The following is a 22,881-nucleotide window of genomic DNA, read 5'->3' as shown; positions in this document are numbered from 1 at the left end:
ACTCTGTATGCATCAGACGGCCGGATACAAGCGGAACCGGAGCACAACAGAGCACTTTTCTGCACCAAGACACCAGACGCAGACCCAGCTGCAAAGTGCAGCCCAAGCTCACACAGAGCTCTTCTCCCAGACTCATGGGCTCAGAGCAGGGAGGAGGGTGAGAAAGAGTAAAAGGTGGGGGCCATACCAGTCCATCTACACTGCCAGGGGCTGAAGTATCAGCCGAGACTTGAAGCCTCTGACTACTTGGCCTCAGAACTAAGTAAATAATCACACACCTTCCTTTGAAATGTTTGGTGTCAGTGACCAGACATCCAATTAGAAAAAACCAAGTCCCAAACAGACCCATTCATTCCTTCTTATACCTGTGGAGAAGAGAACACCCCAACTGCATCCTGTGGTTTCCCTGTGTGCTTCTGGAGGCGAAACCCAAGGGGCAGCCGCACATCGTGGTGACTGGTCACTCTGTCCTGCTGCCTTGTGCCTGCCTCCTGAGGCCAGGCGTTTCTGATTTGGAACTAAACCTACAACTGAGTACAGCTCTCTTCATCTCAGCTAAAACTACTCCTAATGTAATGGTGCACGTCTAACAACATGTTCCATTACAGGACAGGCAGCATAGAGATGCATTAGCCCAAATACCCAGAACACCACATGCAGTGTGCTTCTCCTGGGGCAGTATGAAATTCACGTTGTGGCTCTTTGTTCTTTCTTCCCTAATTTGTCATAAAGTACAACAAACTTTCCTAAACCTACATCCTGTGTGTGATGAGATCCTATTATCCGGAACTTGACCATTTCTCTTCGCTTGCCCAGCCACCACCCTGGTCCAGGCCACGATCATCTCACGTGGGCTACTTTAACAGCCTTGCCACCACAGTCCCCCCTTTCCGAGCCTTGCCGCTTTGTCATTTCCTCTCTACAACACAGCCGGCACACGGATCCCTGCGAAACTCTAAGGAAGATCATGCCAGCCCTCTGCATTTACTCTCTATTTTTATGGAATGCATAAAATAGGCTCTGTAGTTTTATCCACACTTTAATCAGAGTAAAATGAAAAGCCTCTGGATGGCTTACAGGGACTTCCACGATTAGGTCACCGAATCTCTGCCTTTATCCTCTCACCTCCTCCTCATTTGTGCTCCAGCCCAACCACCTACTCCTCAGTTCCCAAACATGCTCCTGCCTCCGAGCCTCTGAGCTGTTTCTAGGCCTTAGAAGCACGTGCCTGTCAGTTTCTCAATAAGGCCTACTCAGACCGCACCACCGCAAAGTGCAATCTCTCCCTGGCCCCTCCCCATCGCCCCTCCCCAGCCTGTAACATACAGTGAGTATGCATACACACACAGCACAGAACATCTCCTAACACCCTAATTATTTCAAGCTCTACCAAGGCAAAGAGTTTGGTTGGGTTTTATTCACCACTGTATCCCCAGTACCATATGCATGCCTAGAACAAAGTAGGTGCTTAATAAGTATCTGTGGAACGAGCAAATGACCTTAATCTTACACCATCTAGGCGGCAAAAGCCATCAGCTCTGGGCAGGCTGACCCTTCAGTCTCCTCTGAAATCATGTCCTTCTCTTCACGTTCTGGATTTAGGCCTTTTTAATAGCTCAGATCAGTCCCTCCTCCACTAGGAAGATTTCCTTGATAATCTCACCCAACCCTTCTCCTCTGGATTTCCACCGCCCCATCACCTCGCAGTAGGTAGTGTCTCTACGTCTCAGTGTCTCACACTCACCCTCCTCCAACCTCCTCGAGGACTGGGTCTGGGATTCCCACAATGTCTCTCTTTATGGAACGTATTCAATCTCTACACCTAGCCAAATGACCTGCAGAAATTCAGAGAGCATTTAGTCCACCAGATCAGCTCACAGAACCATTCTCATGGGCATCAAATTATTATTTTTTTAATCCAAATGAGAATGCTTTAGACAGGGCCCACGCCCCCAGTTCTCTACAGGTAGCTCCAGCGCCCAACATAACCCATGTCTGAAACCTGCTCTCTTGACTGGTGTGTGCTATCCACCTGGCATGGAAGGCTGCTCAGGTGGGCAGACCCTCTGAGTTATGAACCCAGCACAAGCTCAGCATCCTCACCTGAACTAGAGTCAATACTTTTTATCATGTCATTTCCTCGACGGGCTCTGTACATTTCATAACTGCCTTCCTCCAATACCAGCACTTCATGAAAGAGCTGTAACAATATCTACTGAGCTCTAATTATAACTGTATGCATAATATCTATAAAAGATTAACATTTACATCCTTTGTTCTTAATTACTACATACTTAAAGACTCAAGAGAACTGATTTTAAGTCATTAGAGAAAAAAAGAAAGTTCATATCTGATTCTTTTTTTTTTTAAAGTAGGCTCTACACCCAGCGTGGAGCCCAACATGGGGCTTGAACTCACAACCCTGAGATCAAGACCTGAGCTGAGATCAGAAGTTGGATGCTTAACCAGCTGAGCCACAGTTGCTCCCATATCTGATTCTTAAAGTCTAAGAAAAGATTTTGACATCTACTGCTACATAAATAAAAACAAAGGTTTAATTCAAAAAAAGTATGTCCTGGAGCTATTGCTTGTAGGTAAAGAAGTACACCTTAAAGTGAGTGGAGGCAGGGGCGCCTGGGTGGCTCAGTCGTTAAGCGTCTGCCTTTGGCTCGGGTCATGATCCCAGGGTCCTGGGATGGAGTCCTGCATTGGGCTCCCTGCTCAGCGGTGAGTCTGCTTCTCCCTCCCACTCCCCCTGCTTGTGTTCCCTCTCTCGCTGTGTCTCTCTCTGTCAAAATAAATAAATAAAATCTCTTAGAAAAAAGAAAAAAAAATACTTCAGACTAGACTTTTAATTAATTGATTAATTAATTAATTAATTTTTCAAGTAGGTTCACACCCAATGTGGGGCTTGAACTCACAACCTTGAGATCAAGAGTTGCAGGCTCGGGGCGCCTGGGTGGCTCAGTTGGTTAAGCGTCTGCCTTCGGCTCAGGTCATGATCCCAGGGTCCTGGGATGGAGCCCCCCATCGGGCTCCCTGCTCAGCGGGGAGTCTGCTTCTCCCTCTGCCTCTGTCCCTCCCCCCACCAGCTCATGCTCTCTCTCTCTCAAATAAATACAATTTTTAAAAAATAAAAAATAGGGGCGCCTGGGTGGCTCAGATGGTTAAGCGTCTGCCTTCGGCTCAGGTCATGATCCCAGGGTCCTGGGATCGAGTCCCACATCGGGCTCCCTGCTCCTTGGGAGCCTGCTTCTCCCTCTGCCTCTCTCTCTCTCTGTGTCTCTCATGAATAAATAAATAAAATCTTTAAAAAAAATAAAAAAAAAAAAATAAAAAATAAAGTTGAACTGAGGCAATGTGGTAGGCAAAGGAGCACCAGGTGGTAACTACAAGGCTCTGCTCCTGGCTGACCTGGACCTTCCAGTCTCAAATTTCTTAATTTGTAATAGAGGGAGGATAAAACCCTGCATATCTCAGAGTCTCTTGGTTATAATGCGATGAGAATGGCTCATTTCTTTAGAGACTATAAAGTGTTAGATAAAAGCACAGAGCTGAACAGACACAGGTTTGACACTTGGCTCTGTGTCTTATGAACTGTGACGGGAGGTGCATGATGTACCCTGTCCAAGCTCCAGTCTCTCCGTCCGTAAGACGGGTGAACAAAGATACGGCCTTATGTGCCCATCCAGCATCACTGCTGGATTCTTGTCCAAGGAGATTCAAAGCAATCAGTATTTTCTTACTAATGGCTTCCTCATACAGATTTTGAGAGATTAAATGAGAAAATCCATATAAAGTGGTTTAGCACAGTGACTGGTCCAATAAATGTTTATAAAGTCAACAAAGGCTTAAAATTTTGAGAATTTAATATATAGTCACTGGTTACTAGTGTGCCTAAAGAAAGGGAGGCATGTAAGTATTTACTGAACATCTACTATGTATTCGAGGCACTGTGCCGGGCCCACGCCACACTTCTCTCATTTAACTCCCACAACAGTCCCATGCAGAAATCACTGGTTAGGAAAGTAGCCATGGCTTTGCCTGCCCACAGGGAAGGACAGGATAGCAGGGCCTGGTGGGGAAGAAGAGGTTATGCCGTCACTGAGCACAACATGAATTTCGCAGGACCCTCTGGTTCTGAGAGTGCGCCTCCAAGCTGCCCTCCACACCCCCACTTCCTGGTATTTACACCTTCTGCCTCCCCGAAGCCGGTCCCAGAACCAGAGCTGGTCTGGGTGACTGAGAGAACACAGCAAAGTGAAGGAATGGAGACTTCTAAGTTTAGGTTACAAGCGACAGTGTGGCTTCCATTCTGGGTGCTCGCTCACGTTCTTGCTCTTTTTAATCACTCACCCTGGGGGAGCCCCTTCATGAACGGCACCCTGGAAAGGCTCGTGCAGTAGGAGCTGAAGCCCCTGCCAACACCCCCAGGAGTAAGGTGGGAGGTGGGAGCCCCAGCCCTGCCGAACCTAGGAAGCCTGCAACCTCACAAGGCCCGGCGCCTGAGCCGCCCAGCCAAGGTGCCTGGCTCTCGACTCCCAGAAACCACGGGAAACCTGGTTTTCTGTTTTCAGTCACTAAGCTTTGGGGTCATTTTTTTCCATAGCACATGGTTAGTTTCCATAACTAACACAGCTGTGTTACTACTGACAGTCAGTGGCTAGGGCTCGGGACTACCCCATACAAGGGATTTTCCTGCGCCAGATGCTGACTGAGAGAAGGCAGGCTGACCACCCAAGGATGTGAGCAGAGCAACCTGATGTAGTGGAGAGTCAGCAGAAATGTGTTCCCAACAATTTCAGTTGTGTTGTTTTATTCAGAGACTAGCCTCTAAAATGTCTTATGTGCTCTGATTAGAATTTAACATAACAACAAAAAAAGATTCAAATAAGAAAACCACAGTGCAGTTCTGTAATTTGAGACAGTAATTGTTACAAATCCACAGCACAAGGGAAATTCTGAAGGGCTAAGAGAAGTGCAGCCATTACACTCGGCTGCTGGGTGTCTGGGACTCAGGGTGAGAAGTGGGGAGGGGCAGAGGGCGGTGCTGATCTAGGTGACAGTTTCATTAGGGGTTTCAAAGAGTGGGGATCCCCAGGTTCAACCTCTGAAGAGAAAGTGACGTGGAGCTGAGAAAAAAGCCCCTTGAGAATCCAGACGTGTTCTCTCAGTGCCCAGTCAGAGTCCTGCCAGTCTTCCAGGCTCATCCATCAGTGCTGCTTTAGGAATGACAGCAGGGCACATGATTGCCAGTGGATACGACCCAATCATCAGGTGAATCCTGCATGTGCCAAGGATCCACTATATTATAACCCCGTTACCCCGAGTCCACTAAAAAGATCCATACCTGACAAAAGGGCAGCTTATGAGGATAAGATAAACACAAATAGTCATTCCTCAAAGCGTCGGCTCACCTCGTATTGTCCCTCTCCCCGTCATCCAGGTATGCCTCCTCTCTGCTCCCAGAGGAGCACTGAACACACTGTGCCATCATTTGTTTACTGGACTGTCTTCCCCATTCAACTACAGGGCGGACGGCGGACTTCCCTTTTCTACTTCTCTAGCTTCCGACACTGATGCTGGCATACGTGCATTCAACAGTCACTGAAACAAGAGCCCCCGATGTGCCAGTTCTGTGTTCGTAAGGACACTTGACCAATTCCGCGCTCAAAGGGCCTATACCCTGGTATGGGAGATGGACACAGGAACCAGCAACTACAACAGTGTGGGTGCTCTGTCAGGCTGCCAGGGCAGCAGAAGGCGGGGGACAGGTCACCCGGAGGGGCTAAGGGATGTAGGGCTGGGGAAGAGGGCCTCGCTGGCGGAGGAGCAGAACGCACACAGGTGGCACAGAGAACAAGGCCAGAGGGAAGCCTGCACGGGGCATGTTGTGGCTAGTACACAGAGGGCGACGGAGAGGAGACTGGGGTGGCCAGCAACTCCCAGGGCAGGAGAGGGCCAGTGATGGGAGACATGCTTACAAGGTCAGGGAACTGGGGGTGGGATGGGGAAGGATGTGGGTAGAGAGCTACTGAAGCAGTCTCGCCGTCCTCCAGGGCCAGGATGCCAGCCGAAGTAGCAGAGCTGGTCTCAGGACAAAATGAAAATGGGCTGTTTGTGTGATAGTTACTGGGCTACGCATCCTGAGGAATCTGCCAGAGGATGTGATTGGACTAACCACCAAGAAATAGCTAAATAAATACAAAAAGGTCCTTAAAATTACAACTCCTCTGGGATAATTTAAGGTTCTACCATTTAGATACCAGTATCTCATATATAGATAAAACAGCCAAAATAATCAGAGAGCACAAGTCCTAACTAAATCCTCAAATTTAGTCCATTGCTTAGAAAGTTACCGATTCCTGGGGCGCCTGAGTGGCTTAGTTGGTTAAGTGTCTGCCCTTGGCTTGGGTCATGGTCCCAGGGTCCTGGGATCGAGCCCCGCATTGGGCTCCCAGCTCAGTGGGGAGTCTGCTTCTCCCTCTCCCTCTGTCCCTACCCCCTGCTTGTGCTCTCTCAAATAAATAAAACCTTAAAAAAAAAAAAAAAAGTTACCAATCTCTCTTCTAAAATAAACTTCCCCAAAAATTACCTTGAATGACCAACTGTTCCCCTGCCTCTATGTTTCTTACTTTTTGTTGCTTCCTTCCTCAGTTTTGGCCTTTTTCATAATTCTCTTGACCCTATTTGGGCCACATCCTTCTCTCACAAGTGTCTGCCCCGACCCGTGCCGCTTAGGAGCTCAGAAAGGGCCTAGCTCCACCTGCCCTCCACCGTGCAGGGAAGGGGAGGAAAACTGAGTCCAAGGTTGGACCAGAGGAGAGTTTGGTTAAAAGGGGTCAGAGAAACAAGGCTCCTAACTCAAGAGAAGATTAACTCCTACTGTCTGATATTTGTATTGAAGAAGACAGGAAATAAAGAAAATTCTTGAATCAGACAATGGATCTATATGAATTCTACTTTAGTGGTAACAAGTAGGACATAAAAGAAGTCTAAGATCTAACTTTTGTAGAGGGAAGAATTTTATACCATCATGCATCTGGAAAGCTGAGCGGTGTAAACCTGAAGTTTAAATCATTAGTTTTAGAATGAGAACAGAGTTCCTTCTGTTTAACATCAATGACTGATAATCCCTTTGAAAGAGCAAAGCAAACACAGTAGAAAGGACCAACAGAGTAGGCTACCATTCATTTTATCTAACTTGTAGTTTATGAAAGGTGGTCAGCATTTAATGGTCAGAAGCCACCATAAACATCCCTTTATACTTACAGCCTCCTTCTCTCTGTCCATGATAGTTTCCAGCTCCTCAAAATGTCGAAGTTTGATCTCCAATTTCTTCATTTGTGTCTCAACCAACAGGGCCACCAGAGACTTGATCTTTCTCTCCTCCACGGCAGCCAGATGCTAAGTGTAAAAGATCATTCAAATTATTTAGGTAAACATTTGTTTAAAATAGAGCAACAAGGGGTGCCTGGGTGGCTCAGTTGTTAAGCGTCTGCCTTCGGCTCAGGTCATGATCCCGGGGTCCTGGGATCGAGCCCCCATCGGGCTCCCTGCTTGGCGGGAAGTCTGCTTCTCCCTCTCCCACTCCCCCTACTTGTGTTCCCTCTCTCACTGTGTCTCTGTCGAATAAATAAAATCTTTGAAAAAATAAAATAGAGCAACAAAATGCTGAAGTTGCTATTCAAAGTAGGGATTATAGAATTAAGAATGGTGCCCTAGATGTCTCTACCACACATTTACTGCAATTTAATATAACCATTGCTGAATTTCTGGTCCTTAGAAGTATAAATAACCCTTTTAAAGGGTTAAAAAAAGACCCACAAAACCCTCCCATGGTAAACTACTCCTCTCAAAAAGAGCCCACCAGGAAGGGGCAGTTTAATCAGGACCCTGGCAAAGAGGACACAAGTAGCCTGGGGTACACCTCCCCATCTGCCACCCACTTACCCCGCACCCTCAGCCCTCTACTCTATGCCTCCCCTCACTATCCTTCCGTACTCAGAACTGTCCAGGGACAGCTAAGCAGTGGCTTCCCCCCACACCCAACATTCAGATGTAAAGCCTCTGCTTTCTCTCTAGTGAGTGGCACTGGCTGTGGAAAGGAGGGGGTGAACAATATTCCACCTCTACGTTTGAGGATAGGATCTGGAGCAAGAGAAACAAATATAGTACAGGACAAGGAGTTACTCTGGAAGAATGTGCTACTCGCCTGCCACAGGATGATGAGCCCTATTCACACTTCTTGCCTACTCCGTAGCACACAGAGGAAGGTACCATATTACACAGAGAAGATGAAAGGCCCATATTTCACCGTGACTACCTGTACCTGGCCAGGGGTCAATCCCACCTTCCCCAGACACCATCCAAGAGCTGCGCCAACAAACTCCCAACACCATTCTGCATTCACTTTCGTTATATCTGCTGAATTTATGTGCTCATCTTTCTTCCACACAAGTGAGAAGTAACATGAAGCAGCTGTCTTACTGATTTCTATTTCATAGAGAATCTAGAAGGAGCTAACATGCAGGAGACATTTAACATAGGCTATGGGGAGCTAACTTAATAGACACCACTTAAATGAGAGTCTTATTTTTCACTCTTTTATAGTTAGAAAGAGAAATACAGTTTTATACCATAGCGATCCATCTATAGGAAGATGCAGAAGTATAAGCAAAAGGTGACAATGAGCAGGTTTTAGGAACCAATCTACAGTTGTTCATGAAGTGTTTGCCTCCCTAACCACATTTTGAGCTATAGACAACTTTAAATAAAGATTACATGATCCTAAGCCTGCTAATCATTGTATAGTGTTATGCAATTTGTATTTCTGAATAAGAAATGCAGCACAACATAAAATCAGAAGTTTATAAGGAGGCATCACACAAGAAACGGGTCTCCCTTCACATGTTACCGCCTTGCCACCAGTAACCCCACCTTCGGAGAAGACTCATGTTATCAGTTCCCAGATCTATTTCTAAGAGAATAGAACCTGTAGAACTCTGATGGCTTTGGCAGAAAACATTCTATTTTTTTGAGAATTATCCAGGCAGTTAGGAACATCCCCATGTACTACTACACCAACACACCAAACTATTTCCTCTCAAAACTGAAGATCAAGAGTTTTCAAATAGAAAGGACCACCAAGTAACAAGAAAATAAAAATTGAAAAAATACACAGCAAGGAACAACTCTGGAAATTTAAGACCATGAAACAGTGAAATCCTACAGCAGTTTCCAGAAAGACAAAGAAATAAAAAAGATTACAAAAAAAAATTCAGACCGCCATCAGGCTTTTCTCACAAACAAAACTAGGTTTTTTAAAACAATGGTAAAATACCTTCCAATTCCGAGGGATAACGCATTTCAATTTAGAATTTCAAGTACAGCAACTTAAATGAATTAAGGGTAGGCACAGGATAAAGACGTATCTGAAATCAAGGCCTCAAAAAGTTTACTTCTGGGGCTCCTGGGTGGCTCAGTTGGTTAAGCGCCTGCCTTTGGCTCAGGTCATGATTTCAGGGTTCTGGGATGGAGCCCTGAGTTGGGCTCCCTGCTCAGCAGAGAATCTGCTTCTCCCTTTCCCTCTGCCCCTCCTCCCTGCTTATGCTCTCTCTCTCAAATAAATAAAATCTTAAAAAAAAAAAAAGCTTAATTCCTACACCTGTTACTGAAGGATATGGTCCAGTTAATTTAGTGTAAAACCAGAAAAAGGCAAAGACATGAGATCGAGAAGTCACAGACTCAACCTAACAAAGTAGCCCTAAGTCCATAGGGGGTCACCAACAGGCCAAAAGTAAATAAGAACGAATGAAACAAGACTGGCAAGGTGTTGATAACCAAAGCTGGTGGTGGATACACAGAGAGTCATTATACTATTCTATTTCTATATATATTCTAAGAGTTCCTTAATAAAGTTTAAAAGGGGGTGGTGGGTGGGTCAACAGCTGGTGCCATGAAAACTGGATATCCGAAGACAAAACAATGAATTTGGACCCTATCTCATATCATATATAAAAATTAACTCAGTAGGTCAAAGATCTAAAGGTAAGAGCTAACATTAAAAAAATTCTGAGAAGAGGAACACCTGGGTGGCTCAGTTGGTTAAGCATCTGACCTGGTTTCGCCTTAGGTCATAATCTCAGGGTCATGAGATCAAGCCCCGCACTGGGCTCTGTGCTAAGCATGGAACCTGCTTAAGATTCATTCCCTCCTTCTGCCCCTCCCACTTGTGTGTTCTCTCTCTAGGGAAAAAAAAAAATTCTGAGAAGAAAAAACAGGAGTAAATCTAAATGATCTTGGGGGTCAAATAAAAGATTTCTTAGATGTGACATCAAAAGCCTAAGTGACAAAAGGGAAGATTGAGAGGTTGAACTTCATCAAAATGAAAAACACCTCTGCTTCAAAAGACCCCATCAAGAAGGTGAAAACACAGCTCACACTCTGTGAGAAAATATTTGCAAATCATATGTGTGATGAGAGATTTGTGTCCAGTGTATAACGAAGAACTGTGGCAACTCATGGCTCTGGATGAAGTGATGCTGGCAGAGATGTGGGGGGACTTCAAATACAAGCTGGTCACCATCTCAGACACATGGGAAATTTTGAAGATGCAGAGTCGGGTTCAAGGAAAGACAGAAATTCCTGTAAACTCCCTTTTGAAGTGATAAAGACTCCTTCAAAATCCCACTCATAAGTTCTGCAGAGTCACAGCCAAGGATCAGGGGTGGTCTTGGAGGAGAAGGACCAAACTGCCATCTAGCTTCACCTCAGCCCTGACCCCTTCTCAGGTCTGTCAACACCACAGAGGAACGCTAAATCGTATAGATGGACTACACATCATCACCTGGGTCATCTAAATTTTATGTATATATAAAATACTTTTTTCTTCCTATTCAGAGAATCTAAATTTTTATACATATCTGGCATTTAATCAAAACAGCAGATCCACAGATGGCACAGACATTGGACTTAGTAGGCAAGAACATTAAAATATGTTAAGATCACTCACTATGTATAAGAAAATGTAGGAAAATATGGATAAAAAGAGAAGTTCAATATATTTAGAATTTATATAAGGATCAATATACACCTGATTGAAATTATGATTAAAATACATGATAACTGAAATAGTAACTCCAAGATTAGGTTTAAAAGCAGAAGATATGCCTAATGAACTGAAAGACAGGTCAACAGAAAATATTCAAACTGTATCAGAGAGAAAATGGAAAAACAAAAACAAAAACCCACAACCAAGCATAAGAGACAGAGAAAATAACCGCCAACCTTGAATTCTGTACCCATTGAAAATATACTTCAAACAGGAAGGTGAAATCAAGACCTTTTAAGAGAAACAACAGAGAAGTCACCGCCAGTAGGCCTGCACAGAAAAGAAGTTCTCAAGAGTTCTTGGAACAGGAGGAAAGTAACCTATTTCATCAAAGAAAACACTGCAGTGGAGAAAGGAAGTGAGAAGCAGTGGACAAGGAAAAGCAGTAAGGTTCTCCCATTACTGAAGAAATGGTAAGAACACTTGGGATTAAACTGCAACAACTCAAGGATGCATCCTAAAATCACTAGAAACAACGCTGAAAGCGTAACAAAAGTCTATGGAATTAACAAGATCACAGAGGAGAAAACAGAATAAAAAATAATAGATTACTTAAAAATAAGACGTTACCATTGGAGGAAACTGGTGAACAGTCCACCGGATTGTTCTGTGATATCACGTTCTGCAACTTCTGTGAAGTATAGTTATTTTAGTTTTTTAAAAGATTTTATTTATTTGAGAGAGCGAGCGAGTGAGCACGAGCATGGGGGAGGAGCAGAGGGAGAAGCAGACTCCCCACTAAACAGGAAGCCCTATGTGGGGCTCAATCCGAAGACCCCAGGATCATAACCTGAGCTGAAGTCAGACGCTTAACCCATTGAGCCAGGTGCCCCAAACCATAGTTATTTCCAAACAAAAAGTGGGAAGAAAAAAAAAAAAGCCTCTTTAAGGCTATACAACTATCAGGTGGCAGAAAAGGGATTAAAAACCTGGCTAAAGACTCTTCAATGTGCCATACACGGTCTGAGGTAGGAGAGGTACTGAACAGTGGCTGTCTAGGCAAACGTTATGTGCTACTTCAGGCATCGTGTGGTTTAATTACCTGAGAATTTAAACTGGACCAGTGTTAGCCCTTAATCAGATACATTTAGAACGTTCTTTAACAGTTTCCTGTGTACTCGCCTTGTTGCCTTTTACACTAAAAGTTTTCTGCCAAGCCAACCCCTGTGGCTCACTTCTCTCTTGATACGCCACATCAACAGAGGTTCATAAAAGGCAGGAAAGGGCAGGCTAGAGGGCTTACTGCCTACACAGGAATGCCCTGGAGATAATGGAGGTTCAGTTCCAGACCACCCAATAAAGCAAGTATCAAAACAAAGCAAGTCAAACCAATTTTTTGGTTTCCCCAGTGCATATAAAAGTTATGTTTACACTATACTGTGAAGTCTATTAAGTATGCAATAGCATTATGCCTCAAAAAATGTATATAGCTTAATTAAAAAATACTTCGTGGCTAAAAAATACTAACCACCATCTGAGCTTTCAGCAAGTGGTAATCACTGGTCACATATCACTGTAAGAAATTCAATAATGAAAAAGTTTGAAATATTCCAAGAATCACCAAAATGTGATACAGAGATGTAAAGTAAGCAAATGCACTGCTTTTGCAGTGATAGACTGAAAAATGGCACTGACAGACTTGATCAACTCAGGATTGCCACCAACCTTCAATCTGTAAAAAAACTGCGGGATCTGTGAAGCTCCATAAAACGAGGTATGCCTGTGTAGCCATGGCCTAGAAGTTACCCTGCCTCTCTGTGCTGTTTCCTCATCTAGGACCCCGGAAAACAACTGCACCCACATGAGGGTGGTGGTGAGGAGACACACAACGTACGGAGAACAGTGCCTGGGACACAGTGGGTGACTGGTACTTCTGAGCTAACAGTGCTGTGGCCCTGGGAGCTCCTTTTGTTGGAAGACCCTCCTACACCTGCCCTGGACCACTTCTAACATGTCTTTTATTTATTGTTATTTTTTTAAGATTTTATTTATTTATTTGACAGAGAGAGACAGCGAGAGAGGGAATACAGGCAGGGAAAGTGGGAGAGGGAGAAGCAGGCTTCCGCGGAGCAGCGAGCCCAATGTGGGGCTCAATCCCAGGACTCTGGGATCATGACCTGAGCTGAAGGCAAATGCTTAACGACTGAGCCACCCAGGTACCCCCCAACATGTCTTTTAAAACTCAGCATCAAGCATCACTTCCTCTGGGCAGCTTCCCTGCGTCATGGCTCCCACAGTCTCCATGATGATACTTACTGCGCTATATTTTATCTATTCACCTGACTTGCACTACCCAGGGCCAAGGCCTGGGGAAGTGCCATGTTTTGCATGCTTGGCAACTTAAGAGAGAGAGGCAACAAGGACATGAGGTGGAGAGTAGAGAGAACAGGGAGAAGCGGCAGCCTTTATCAAAAGTCTAGAATTCACCCGTGCTCAAAGTTAGAAAAACCACCAGAAATCTCTACAAATGAATGTGGGCGCTTTGTGGAGTGAAATATGAAAAACCCGTGGCCTTCAAACTAAAGAAACAAATTTGAGTAAAAGACTTAGGGAAAGAAAAAAACAAAAACTTCAATCTCTAAATTCTATGGCAGTTTGTTTACGGATTTATAGAATTATTCAGTCTGACCTCTAGTTAAAGAAAAAATTTTAATAGGTATCAAAATTACCCCATATCAAGTATAAAAACTGTTCACTGGTGAGCTTGATAACATTTGGATTTTGAGTGGAAACCGGAGAAAAGAATCAATGTTCCACATCAAATTTGGCTTTTTCATATTTTGGGCCTTAATAATAATGTTTATTTATATATTAGCTCTGATTTTCTTTATACAATTATTAAAACCAAATGACTGCACCTTCTCCTCTGCTCCATCTTGCAATCTTTATTTGTAAGAGGAGAAATGCAACATTAGGTTTCTCTGAAAGAAATGGCCTGGTCCTTTGCATTGCCTCACTTTCTGAATTTTGCTGACTGCATCCTAATGAATGTGTTAATATGCCATTTCTTGATCTCCTGTATTTCTAGATCTAGGGGAAGAGCCTCCTTTTTTATTTGACTTCTATGACTATCCTTATTTTTACTGGTACAAGCTTTTGCACCTGGGAGAAGGCAAGAAAGTAGTATGCTTCACAGAACAGCATATGTCCTGCTATCAAGAATCTATGAAATTATGCTACTTTAGGGGCTCCTGGGTGGCTCAGTCGTAAGCATCTGCCTTTGGCTCAGGTCATGATCCCAGGGTTGTGGGATTGAGCCCCGCATCGGGCTCCCTGCTCGGCGGGAAGCCTGCTTCTCCCACTCCCACTTCCCCTGCTTGTGTTCCCTCTCTCACTATGTTGTGTGTCTCTCTCTCTGTCAAATAAATAAATAAAATCTTAAAAAAAAAATTATGCTACTTTACAGATTTGGTGACATACACGTACTAAGTCAATGCAGTAGAAGAGACACAAAGGCTTATTAGAAGTAAATTCTGGAGGAAATTACAAAACCTTCACAGGGCCTTGAAATGATTAGATAAAAGTTAGGAAGCACTGGACAAAAGTTGTTAATGGATCCAAATACAACTCGTGTCTGCTTTAAAAAAAAAAAATCTGAGAAGGTAAAAGTGAGAGTTAACTATTGAAATTCATTACTGGACTAAGGGGGAATACTGGGTTTTATTAAGCACTTATGACATTCTAGACACCATGCTGTATTTTCATGCCAGTTCTTTTACTTCTAATAATAACGTGCTGGAAAAGAATTCATTATATATAGAAAGAAACTGAAGCTTAGAAAAGTTAATAATCTCACCAAGGGTCACAGTTAAGTACGAACTGAACTCCTTTCTGAAGGGCACCTAGAAAAAAAACTGGCCAGTAAGGCAAGCCACGGAGACAGGGAGGAGTTAACTGTATTAGATCTTTCCTTCTTTCTTCTGTTCTTAATTTTTTGGTTCTTCAAAATTAGAAACTTCAATCATAAACATACTAAGAAAACAAAAAAACAACAAAAAAAGGTACTTTTTTTTTTTTTTGAGCTAGCTGTTGGGTTTTTAATTGTAAAATGTTGGATTAGAATGGAGAATTTTATCAGATTATGTCTCTGCATTGGTTGGGACCAGCCAGACTCCCAAGTCTGCAGATCTGGATTTTGGTCATGGTTCAAAAACTAGTCACCTAACTTTGGGCTTCTCATTACCTTCTGTGGGTTTGTTTCCACATCTACGAGATGAAAGAGTTCAAGAAACTCAAAAATCATCTGCGACATTACAGAGGAAAGATCTTTGTTGTTAGGGATTAAATATCTACTAAAGCAGTAATCCATCCATAACATAACTTGTGTAAAAATCAAATATGCAAAAGTAGACTAAATTTATGTACTGTGTGTTTAAGAGTTTCATTCCAATATACAATATATGAAATTGTATATAATCCCTAATTAGATCTCATTTGATACTGACTCCTTAAGGTTACATTTCCAGCATTTTATACATGTTCTTTAGTTTGTTTGGTTGTTTTTTTTTTCCTTCACAACTAACTGTAAATCCTAATGGCTCAACCAAAATGTGAGGTTCAAGATTAGTGGGTTGACTTTGAGTTCTTAAGAGGCAGGCACCATCCATATCTCTTTGGTACCAAATAAACCTACTACTGTAGTTGAGTCCAGCACATAATGGACACTCAGATACTGGTTTAATGAATCATCAAAATATGGCACTTTCCAGCTTACAGAATGTTTTTTTAATACTTAATTTGATTCTTATAATAATCTTGTCAGAAAGGCAGATCAGAAAGGCCTTCTGATTCAAACAAAATGATACACGCTCAGAAAATTTATTTTAGTTGCCTCAGGTTAAGAGACAAGTAAATGGCAGAGATGGAATTAAAAATTCAAATTTGAAATCCAATGGCCTTTTACAGTTATCTACAAATGTCTATTAGAACTGATATTTTAGTGGATACTTTCCTGGGGAATTCTTAGAAGGGACTTGTGGTAGATTAAAGATGGCCACAAAGTCACTGGCCTTCTTTCCATGGAGAGAAGGGTCTATAACCCCTCCTTTGGAATCAAGACAGGCTCTCTAATTGCCTTGCCCAAGAGAAAACAGTGGTGGCATTTTCCAGCTCCCCGCTTAGGAACTTCATGTCCTGATCCTTGGAACGTTCCTTCTGGGAGTCCCCACCTGCCACGTAGTAAGTATGTACCAGAGACCACAGGGAGAGACCGTGAGACTGTATGAGGAGGGGATAGGGTCCAGCCACCCTTGCCAAGGATTAGGACTTGAAGGGATCTGTCTCAGACACTCCAGACGAACCTACCCATGAAGTGAATACCACTACAATTCAACAAATAACCCTGTGGAGCAGAACTGCCCAGGTGGTTAGGGCTCAAATTCTGTACAATCATGAGATATAATAAAATGGTTGTTTGGTTTCTTTTTTCTAACTGCTAAGTCCTGCTTTGGGAAGAGAAATTTGGTATCTGGAAATAGAGTGCTGTTTTATCAAAAACCTATCAAAAAAGATCCAATGGCTTTGTATCATGCAGTGGGCGCAGGCTGAAAGGACCTCAAGAAAACCACTGGCGAGAGCTTTGAGACGGAGAGGGAGAGCTTACTGGAGGTTGGAGAGAAGTCAATCTTTATTCTATAACAACATCGTCACTTCTAGTGATGTGGACAGTAGAAAGGATCATTAATGAACTTGCGGATCTGGCTGGAGTGATTTCCAGGCAAAACATAAACGTCCTTTAGGTATTTTATTACAAGCAGCCAGAAGAGAAAGGAACCAAAGAAGGAACTATTCAGTTTCCAGGCCATCATTATTGGAGTCAGAAATCTCCTAGACAACTGAGAGCAAAGAGAGCAGGATTTGAAAAAAGAACGGTTTCTCATCTCTAGTTGCTACCAGCAAGGATTTAAAACTAGAAAATGGCTTCAGGACAAAGATAAAATCCAGAGCACTACCAGTTAATCATGACCTCAGAGTAAAGAGCTCAAGGTGTGGCTGTAAGAGCTTCTGAACCAAGTGCATGGTAGGATTTCTAAGAATTATAAGGGTATGCCTGCCCCTCAGACCCTCTCTATTAGATGGCAGGATCTCTAAGTATCTTTAGAACATGTCTCCTATATTCTATATTACCATAAACTAATGTTTTCATTCAAGCTTGGAGTTTTCAATTAGCCATAATTTCTTCCCCTTCCCCCCACCTCCTTCACTCTCTTCTTTCCTTCTGGGACTCTTACTGCAGGTAAAGAAAGCCCCTTAGCAGCAAAACAGGGCTGCTTTTTTAATGGAAAAGGAAAATGACTCAGAAGGCGGAATCCAAAGCCCAGAAGGCCAAATCAAAAGCTGCAGAGAGTAAGTCATACGGGGCAGGACCAGGCCCTGGTGAAGAAAGACACTGGAAATGCGCCCCTGACTAGATTTCAAAGTTGCTATGAACCACAAGTGCTCTCTTGGTGCCTCCCATTTTCACCCTTCTTGAACGTGAGTGCAGTTTTTCTCCACATGTCCTACCACTGTTATGTCAGTTCTCAAATTCTTCCAACTGAGAAGACCAAGATGCAAGGAGCTGTACCTGAAAGACCATTCCTAAGGGAGCTTCCTCTGTACCTGGACTTGATTTAGAGAAGACCTCAGACCCCCAGCCTTAGCCTGACATCATAAACATGACACAACGGAATCTTTACTTTTCAACTGGGAGAAATGTAGGTAATTTGTGACCAGAGGGCAGACTGTGGGGTTAGGGTGGCATGGCTTCCATCTAGAGGTGTGGTCAGTGATCCCCGCACCTTGAATCTGGATAGAACTTTTGAGTGGGAGAGCTGGGTTGAGGTCATACAGTGCCAGGTTGGGGGCCCAAGACATAAGACACTGGCAGGTTCCCATTCTCATTGTTCAGGACACTCTTCTCATAAAGTTATAAGCTTCCACGTACAAAGTCCAACTACTGTGATACCATCCTAATATGAAGAAGCCCAAGATGACTCTGTAGATGAGCTGTGTGGGGACAGTGATGCCAGCCAGTCCCCCGTGGTACAGCCACCCCAGGTCCCCCCTCACAGCCCAGCCAATGCCACACAGAGCAGGACTTTTCCAGCCAAGTCGGCCTGAGCTTCTCACTCACAAAAATGGTAAGATACAATAAAGTGATGATGTTCTTAAGCCGCCAGGTTTTGTGGTGGTTACACAGCCATGGGGAACTGGGGCAAGAGCACTGCTGATGCTCAGGCTGTGGAATCCTGAAGGTCTGGCCACAGTGATGACCAGGACCTTCCCAAGAAGGGCTGGAGGGAGCACCCATGTATTCACATACTGGCTTTATGGAACTTAAGAATGATGGAGTCTGGGAGTGTGCCACAGATGCATGCCAGATGAAGAACCACCACAAAAAGATTAATGATAACAAAGAGGTAACCTGGTTGTAATAGAGTTAAGGTGAACTCTACACAACAAAGCATGGATTTCGACGAGTAGAACAAGGGTAGATTCTGTTTAGTCATTTAAGGATGAAAGTGAATAGGGCTAACTGTGGGCAAAATGATCAAATAGGTCAAGTTCTCCTTCTGTCTTCTCTCCGCAGTATCAAGTAAAAAGATATGGTTTCAATGATCAATGCATATAGTGTCAATCCATTTCTGTCAATACTTAATCTGGTAAAGCCTTAGGACTACGATGTACAATGAAAAATTTCCTATCTCAAGAAAGAACTTCAGGCAAAAGGGAGCAAGTAAGAGGTATCATTGAGGGGCAAGAAAGAATCTTCCTGTTACTCCAGAACTAACACCCAGTAACCATGAAGACAAACCTACTTTAGCCATTTCAAGGTACATGGACATGGGATGGTGACAGAATCAATCTGAAAGAAATGTCTGTGGTCTTAAGAAAATGTGATCTCTGTTATCTTGGAAGAACTGAATCTCCTGCTGCTGAAAAAAAGAAAATATATTTTAGTTTGGGGGGGTTTCTGGTTTATTCCAGCAATAGTTCTGGACTCTTCCTTCCAGCTAAACCTAAGCACCCAGATGGAAGGGATATAGAGCACCCAGCCAATGGTGTTCCTTCTCACACCCACACACCACTCTTCAGGTGGGTCAATTCACAGCGTGTCAGTAGGTGCAACGAAGAAATGGATGTGCTACTGAAGAATCCCTCATATGGCAAGGATGGGGAAAAGCCAGAAAGCATGCTCACCCTCCCTGCGGAGCTAGATTCAGAACCCATAATTACCACTCCATGTCAGTGTGACAAACAATTAAAATGTATCAAGGAAAACTCTTAATAACAAAGCTGTTTATAGATACAGAAGAACAAAAAGAGAATAAGAGAAAACTTGGATTGGCTAGATAAGCTGTACTAATTACAGTAATTTCAGTGAATTCCTTACCCTTAATTCCCATGTAGCACACAAATGATTATGTGTGCTGTGAAACGCATGAGACCCAGCTGTAAGTGGCACTCAACAGTTTACGCGTGCCAAGTCATGCATCACACACATGTGTATCACTCACAGATCTGTGGAAAAGGCAGCTGTCACGAGAATAACGATCTAAGTTCCCAGTTATCAGAAATAAGACTGAGGGCGCCTGGGTGGCTCAGATGGTTAAGCGTCTGCCTTCGGCTCAGGTCATGATCCCGGGATCCCGGGATCGAGTCCCGCATCGGGCTCCCTGCTAGGCGGGGAGCCTGCTTCTCCCTCTGCCTCTGCCTCTCTCTCTCTCTGACTCTCATGAATTAAAAAAAAAAAAAGAAATAAGACTGAGAGAGCATGAGGGAGTGAAAATTCAGTTACCTGGAAGGAAAATGTTCTTTGGACTCTTCTAAACCTTGTACGGAGTATGGAAGGACCAGGGCAACTGATCCATAAGAGCAGTTTTTCTACAGTAAAGGAATCAAACAGCTGTTGCAAGGTGGTCAGGAGTGCACGATACACAAACGTTTGTGCCCAAAGCTGCACATCTTAACAGCTATGAGGCCACCATGTTTTCATCCGCCATGAAAACATCATGAAGCATCTGTAAAATGTTTTATGGAGTCTACCATTTTAGTTCCTGCTCTGGCAACCTACAGTGAAGCAGACACAGCGGCAGAGGGAGAAGAAACAACGAGAGGGCAAGGGAGAGCAACATCTCTGTGAGAGGGATGTGGGTCCAGAACAGCCCAGCTGGAGACGTCACAGTGGGTTCTGTCTGGGAGAACTGCAAGAGACAGGTCAGGTCAGACAGGCAAAAAATGACACTTGAGAACAGAGAAGGGTCCTGAGCAGGAAAACTCGTGAATTGCACACTAAAGAGTTTGAAATTTTCGCCTGAGAGAGTTAGGGAGCTTATTTAAGAAAGTATCATGTTCCTGTTTGTATTTTTAAAGATTTTTCTGCATACTGTACGATTCCATTTATATGAAGTCAAAAAAGCAGAAAGTAATCCACGGCATTAAGAGGCTAGCAACCATTCTTTGGGGGAGGGGCACAGTAAATGGAAGGGAATATGAAGAAGCTTCTGGAAGGCTGGGAATGTTATGTTGCTTGATGTGGGTGTTGTCTGTGAGCCCATAGGTGGGCTCAGTCTGTGAAAAATTCACTAGCTGTAGACGTATATTCAATAGACTTATTCAAATATAAGTTATACTTCAATAGAAAATTTAAAAAATGAGAAAGATTCCTCTGGCTGAAAAAGACAGACAACAGATGATGGGAAGCCAGCCTAAGGGAGCAGTGAAGGGGCTGGGCATCACCAGGGGCACTAACACAACCAGGAAGGATTTGGTGGCTTAGCAGCTGTGGAAAGTGAAGGAATGAGAGGAGACAGAGAGGACCCCAGGCTGTGGGTTTGAAGACTGGGGGGATGGTGTGCTGTCAGCTGATAAAAGTCACGAAGGACAGAAGCCCTCCTGGCCTCCAGTTCATTTGTGAAACAGGCCCAAGGCAGCCCTTAGGGTCCCTGGTGACAGTCTGAACAACGAGAACTCAGCTCAGAGACAATGAGGTGCCAGAGTCCAACCTGGCAGAAGAAAGAGAGGCTCCAAAAACTACTTCTGATGAAGGAGCAAAATCAAACGGACGTGAAACCACCATCAAACTGGTGTCTACATAAGTACTGACTCTGTCAAGAGTGCACCTCAGCAGTCCCCAGGGGTAGGGGAAGGTAGAGGACAGAGAATACCTAATACTGCAGCTAATCACCATGAAGATCAGGAGGCATCTTGGGAAGACACTGGGAAGTCTGAACATGCAGGACCTCAAGCTACTGTAACAGGAACCAGCAGCTGGGGGAGCCGCCTGGAGGGACTGGCAGCACCCCTCCTCCTCACAGGCGGCACCTACGCCCGATGGTGGGCACTCAAAACGGAGGTCTTGTGGTCTGAACTGGGTCATCTGTGGGTCTGTTATACATCATGCATCACAGATTAAACACCTGGAGAAGCAGTCTGCAGCAGCCGTACAGTCTGTGGGTATTAAGGACCATGAAAGAGTATCTTTACCAATGGATTAAGAACAGCTCAAGATAAAACGATTAGGTATGTTCCAGTAAATACTGCTCACAACATGGGAATCTACAATGGAAGGAAACTACCTCGCAGGGTACGATGGAGAAGAGGTGAAAAGGTTTTTTTTAAGACTCATGCCTGGAAGGCTTTAAAATGCTAAATTAACACAAAGTGGGGAAAATAACATTCTCCTTTCTTCTTAAATATGCCATGAAGCCAATACTAGGTTATAAATAGAGAAAACCACCCCCAGAAAAGCTGGCAAATTCAAGAAGAAAAAGAGTTATTTTAGGTTCCCCTCTCTCCTTTCAGTCTGTAAGAGCAGGGTGAAGTATTTATACAAGGAAACAGATTTTTGTCTTAAAAATCACAAACATTTCAATCGAGCAGAAATTGGAACAATAGTCCGAGACAAGTTCTGCAGGCCAACACGAGGGACTTTAAGTTCTGTCCCCCCTCCCTGGAGTGTCCACAAGCCGAGAGCCGAGTGCGGAGTGGAACAAGGAATGCCTGGAAGGCAGCCCCCCCACCCCAGACCAGATCTGCGACTCGCACACCCCCCCTCCTCCTGCCTGCGAATTCTTAACCTAGAAATGCCGGTCAAGCAGTCATCTCCTGTTGGGTACTACCATTCCCAATAACGGAAAACAAGGCGACCATTCACGGCTGAAGGGAGCCTGGCAAGGGCTGTGAGCGGCAAACCTTGGCTTTGGTTGCAGCTGAGGCGAGAGCAGCTGCGGCAGCCGTGGCCACATTTCCTTCGGAAATTTCGTGTTCTACTTTCTTCTTCCCAAGATCACTTTCTCTTTCTTTACAAGTATCAGTGAGTTCCTTGTTCTCTTCAGTTTCCTTTTCTTCTGAAAGAAATCAGAAAGCTTTATTACCAGTGTGCCCAGCCTCAATAAGCCACCGTACTTCTCACCTCCGCCACATGACAAACTAGGACTGAGGTTACAAAGAGATCCCAGTGCCGCCGCCTTCTTAAGATTTGTGCAGAATCATTCCATGCATGTAAGTGCGCCTCTATCCGAGACGGATTTTCTGAATAGTACACTTTGTCTCTCCTTCATTTCTCTAAGCTCTGTGTAGTTCCCGAAGATACAAAGGGAACTAAGCCCGAAGACCAACAAGATCAGTCAATGCAATGCTCCCGGAAACCCTGGGGTCTGCAGGAAATCAGAAGCTGAGAACTAAGCACTTCTGCAAGCCACTGACTCGGAAACCAAAATGGCAGGTCTGCGTGGTGACTTCAGTCACACAGAACAACTTGTCTGTCTACATGCTACTGACACAAG

At 44.1% G+C, this 22,881-nt stretch overlaps 1 protein-coding gene across 9 annotated transcripts in view; it reads right to left on the bottom strand.

Moving 5' to 3' along the window:
- The window catches only part of SMARCC1 (SWI/SNF related BAF chromatin remodeling complex subunit C1), a 176,100-nt gene that overhangs the window by 24,676 nt on the left and 128,543 nt on the right, over window positions 1-22,881 (bottom strand). For 7 of the 9 annotated variants that reach the window (XR_013450133.1, XM_078078699.1, XM_078078697.1 and 4 more), the window contains exons 24-25: window positions 22,289-22,443; window positions 7,273-7,407 (exon numbers count right to left, since the gene is read on the bottom strand). Coding sequence is in view for 8 of the 9 variants with exons in the window: in XM_078078699.1 (XP_077934825.1) it covers window positions 7,273-7,407; window positions 22,289-22,443 (290 nt within the window). In the remaining variant the exon portion in view is untranslated. The remainder of the gene's footprint in view (window positions 1-7,272; window positions 7,408-22,288; window positions 22,444-22,881) is intronic. The other 2 variants (XM_078078698.1, XM_078078702.1) reach the window with 1 other exon arrangement.

The sequence above is a fragment of the Halichoerus grypus genome, chromosome 1 (genome assembly GCF_964656455.1).
Source record: "Halichoerus grypus chromosome 1, mHalGry1.hap1.1, whole genome shotgun sequence".
Taxonomy (NCBI): domain Eukaryota; kingdom Metazoa; phylum Chordata; class Mammalia; order Carnivora; family Phocidae; genus Halichoerus; species Halichoerus grypus.
This window is presented reverse-complemented; position numbering and strand designations above follow the sequence as displayed.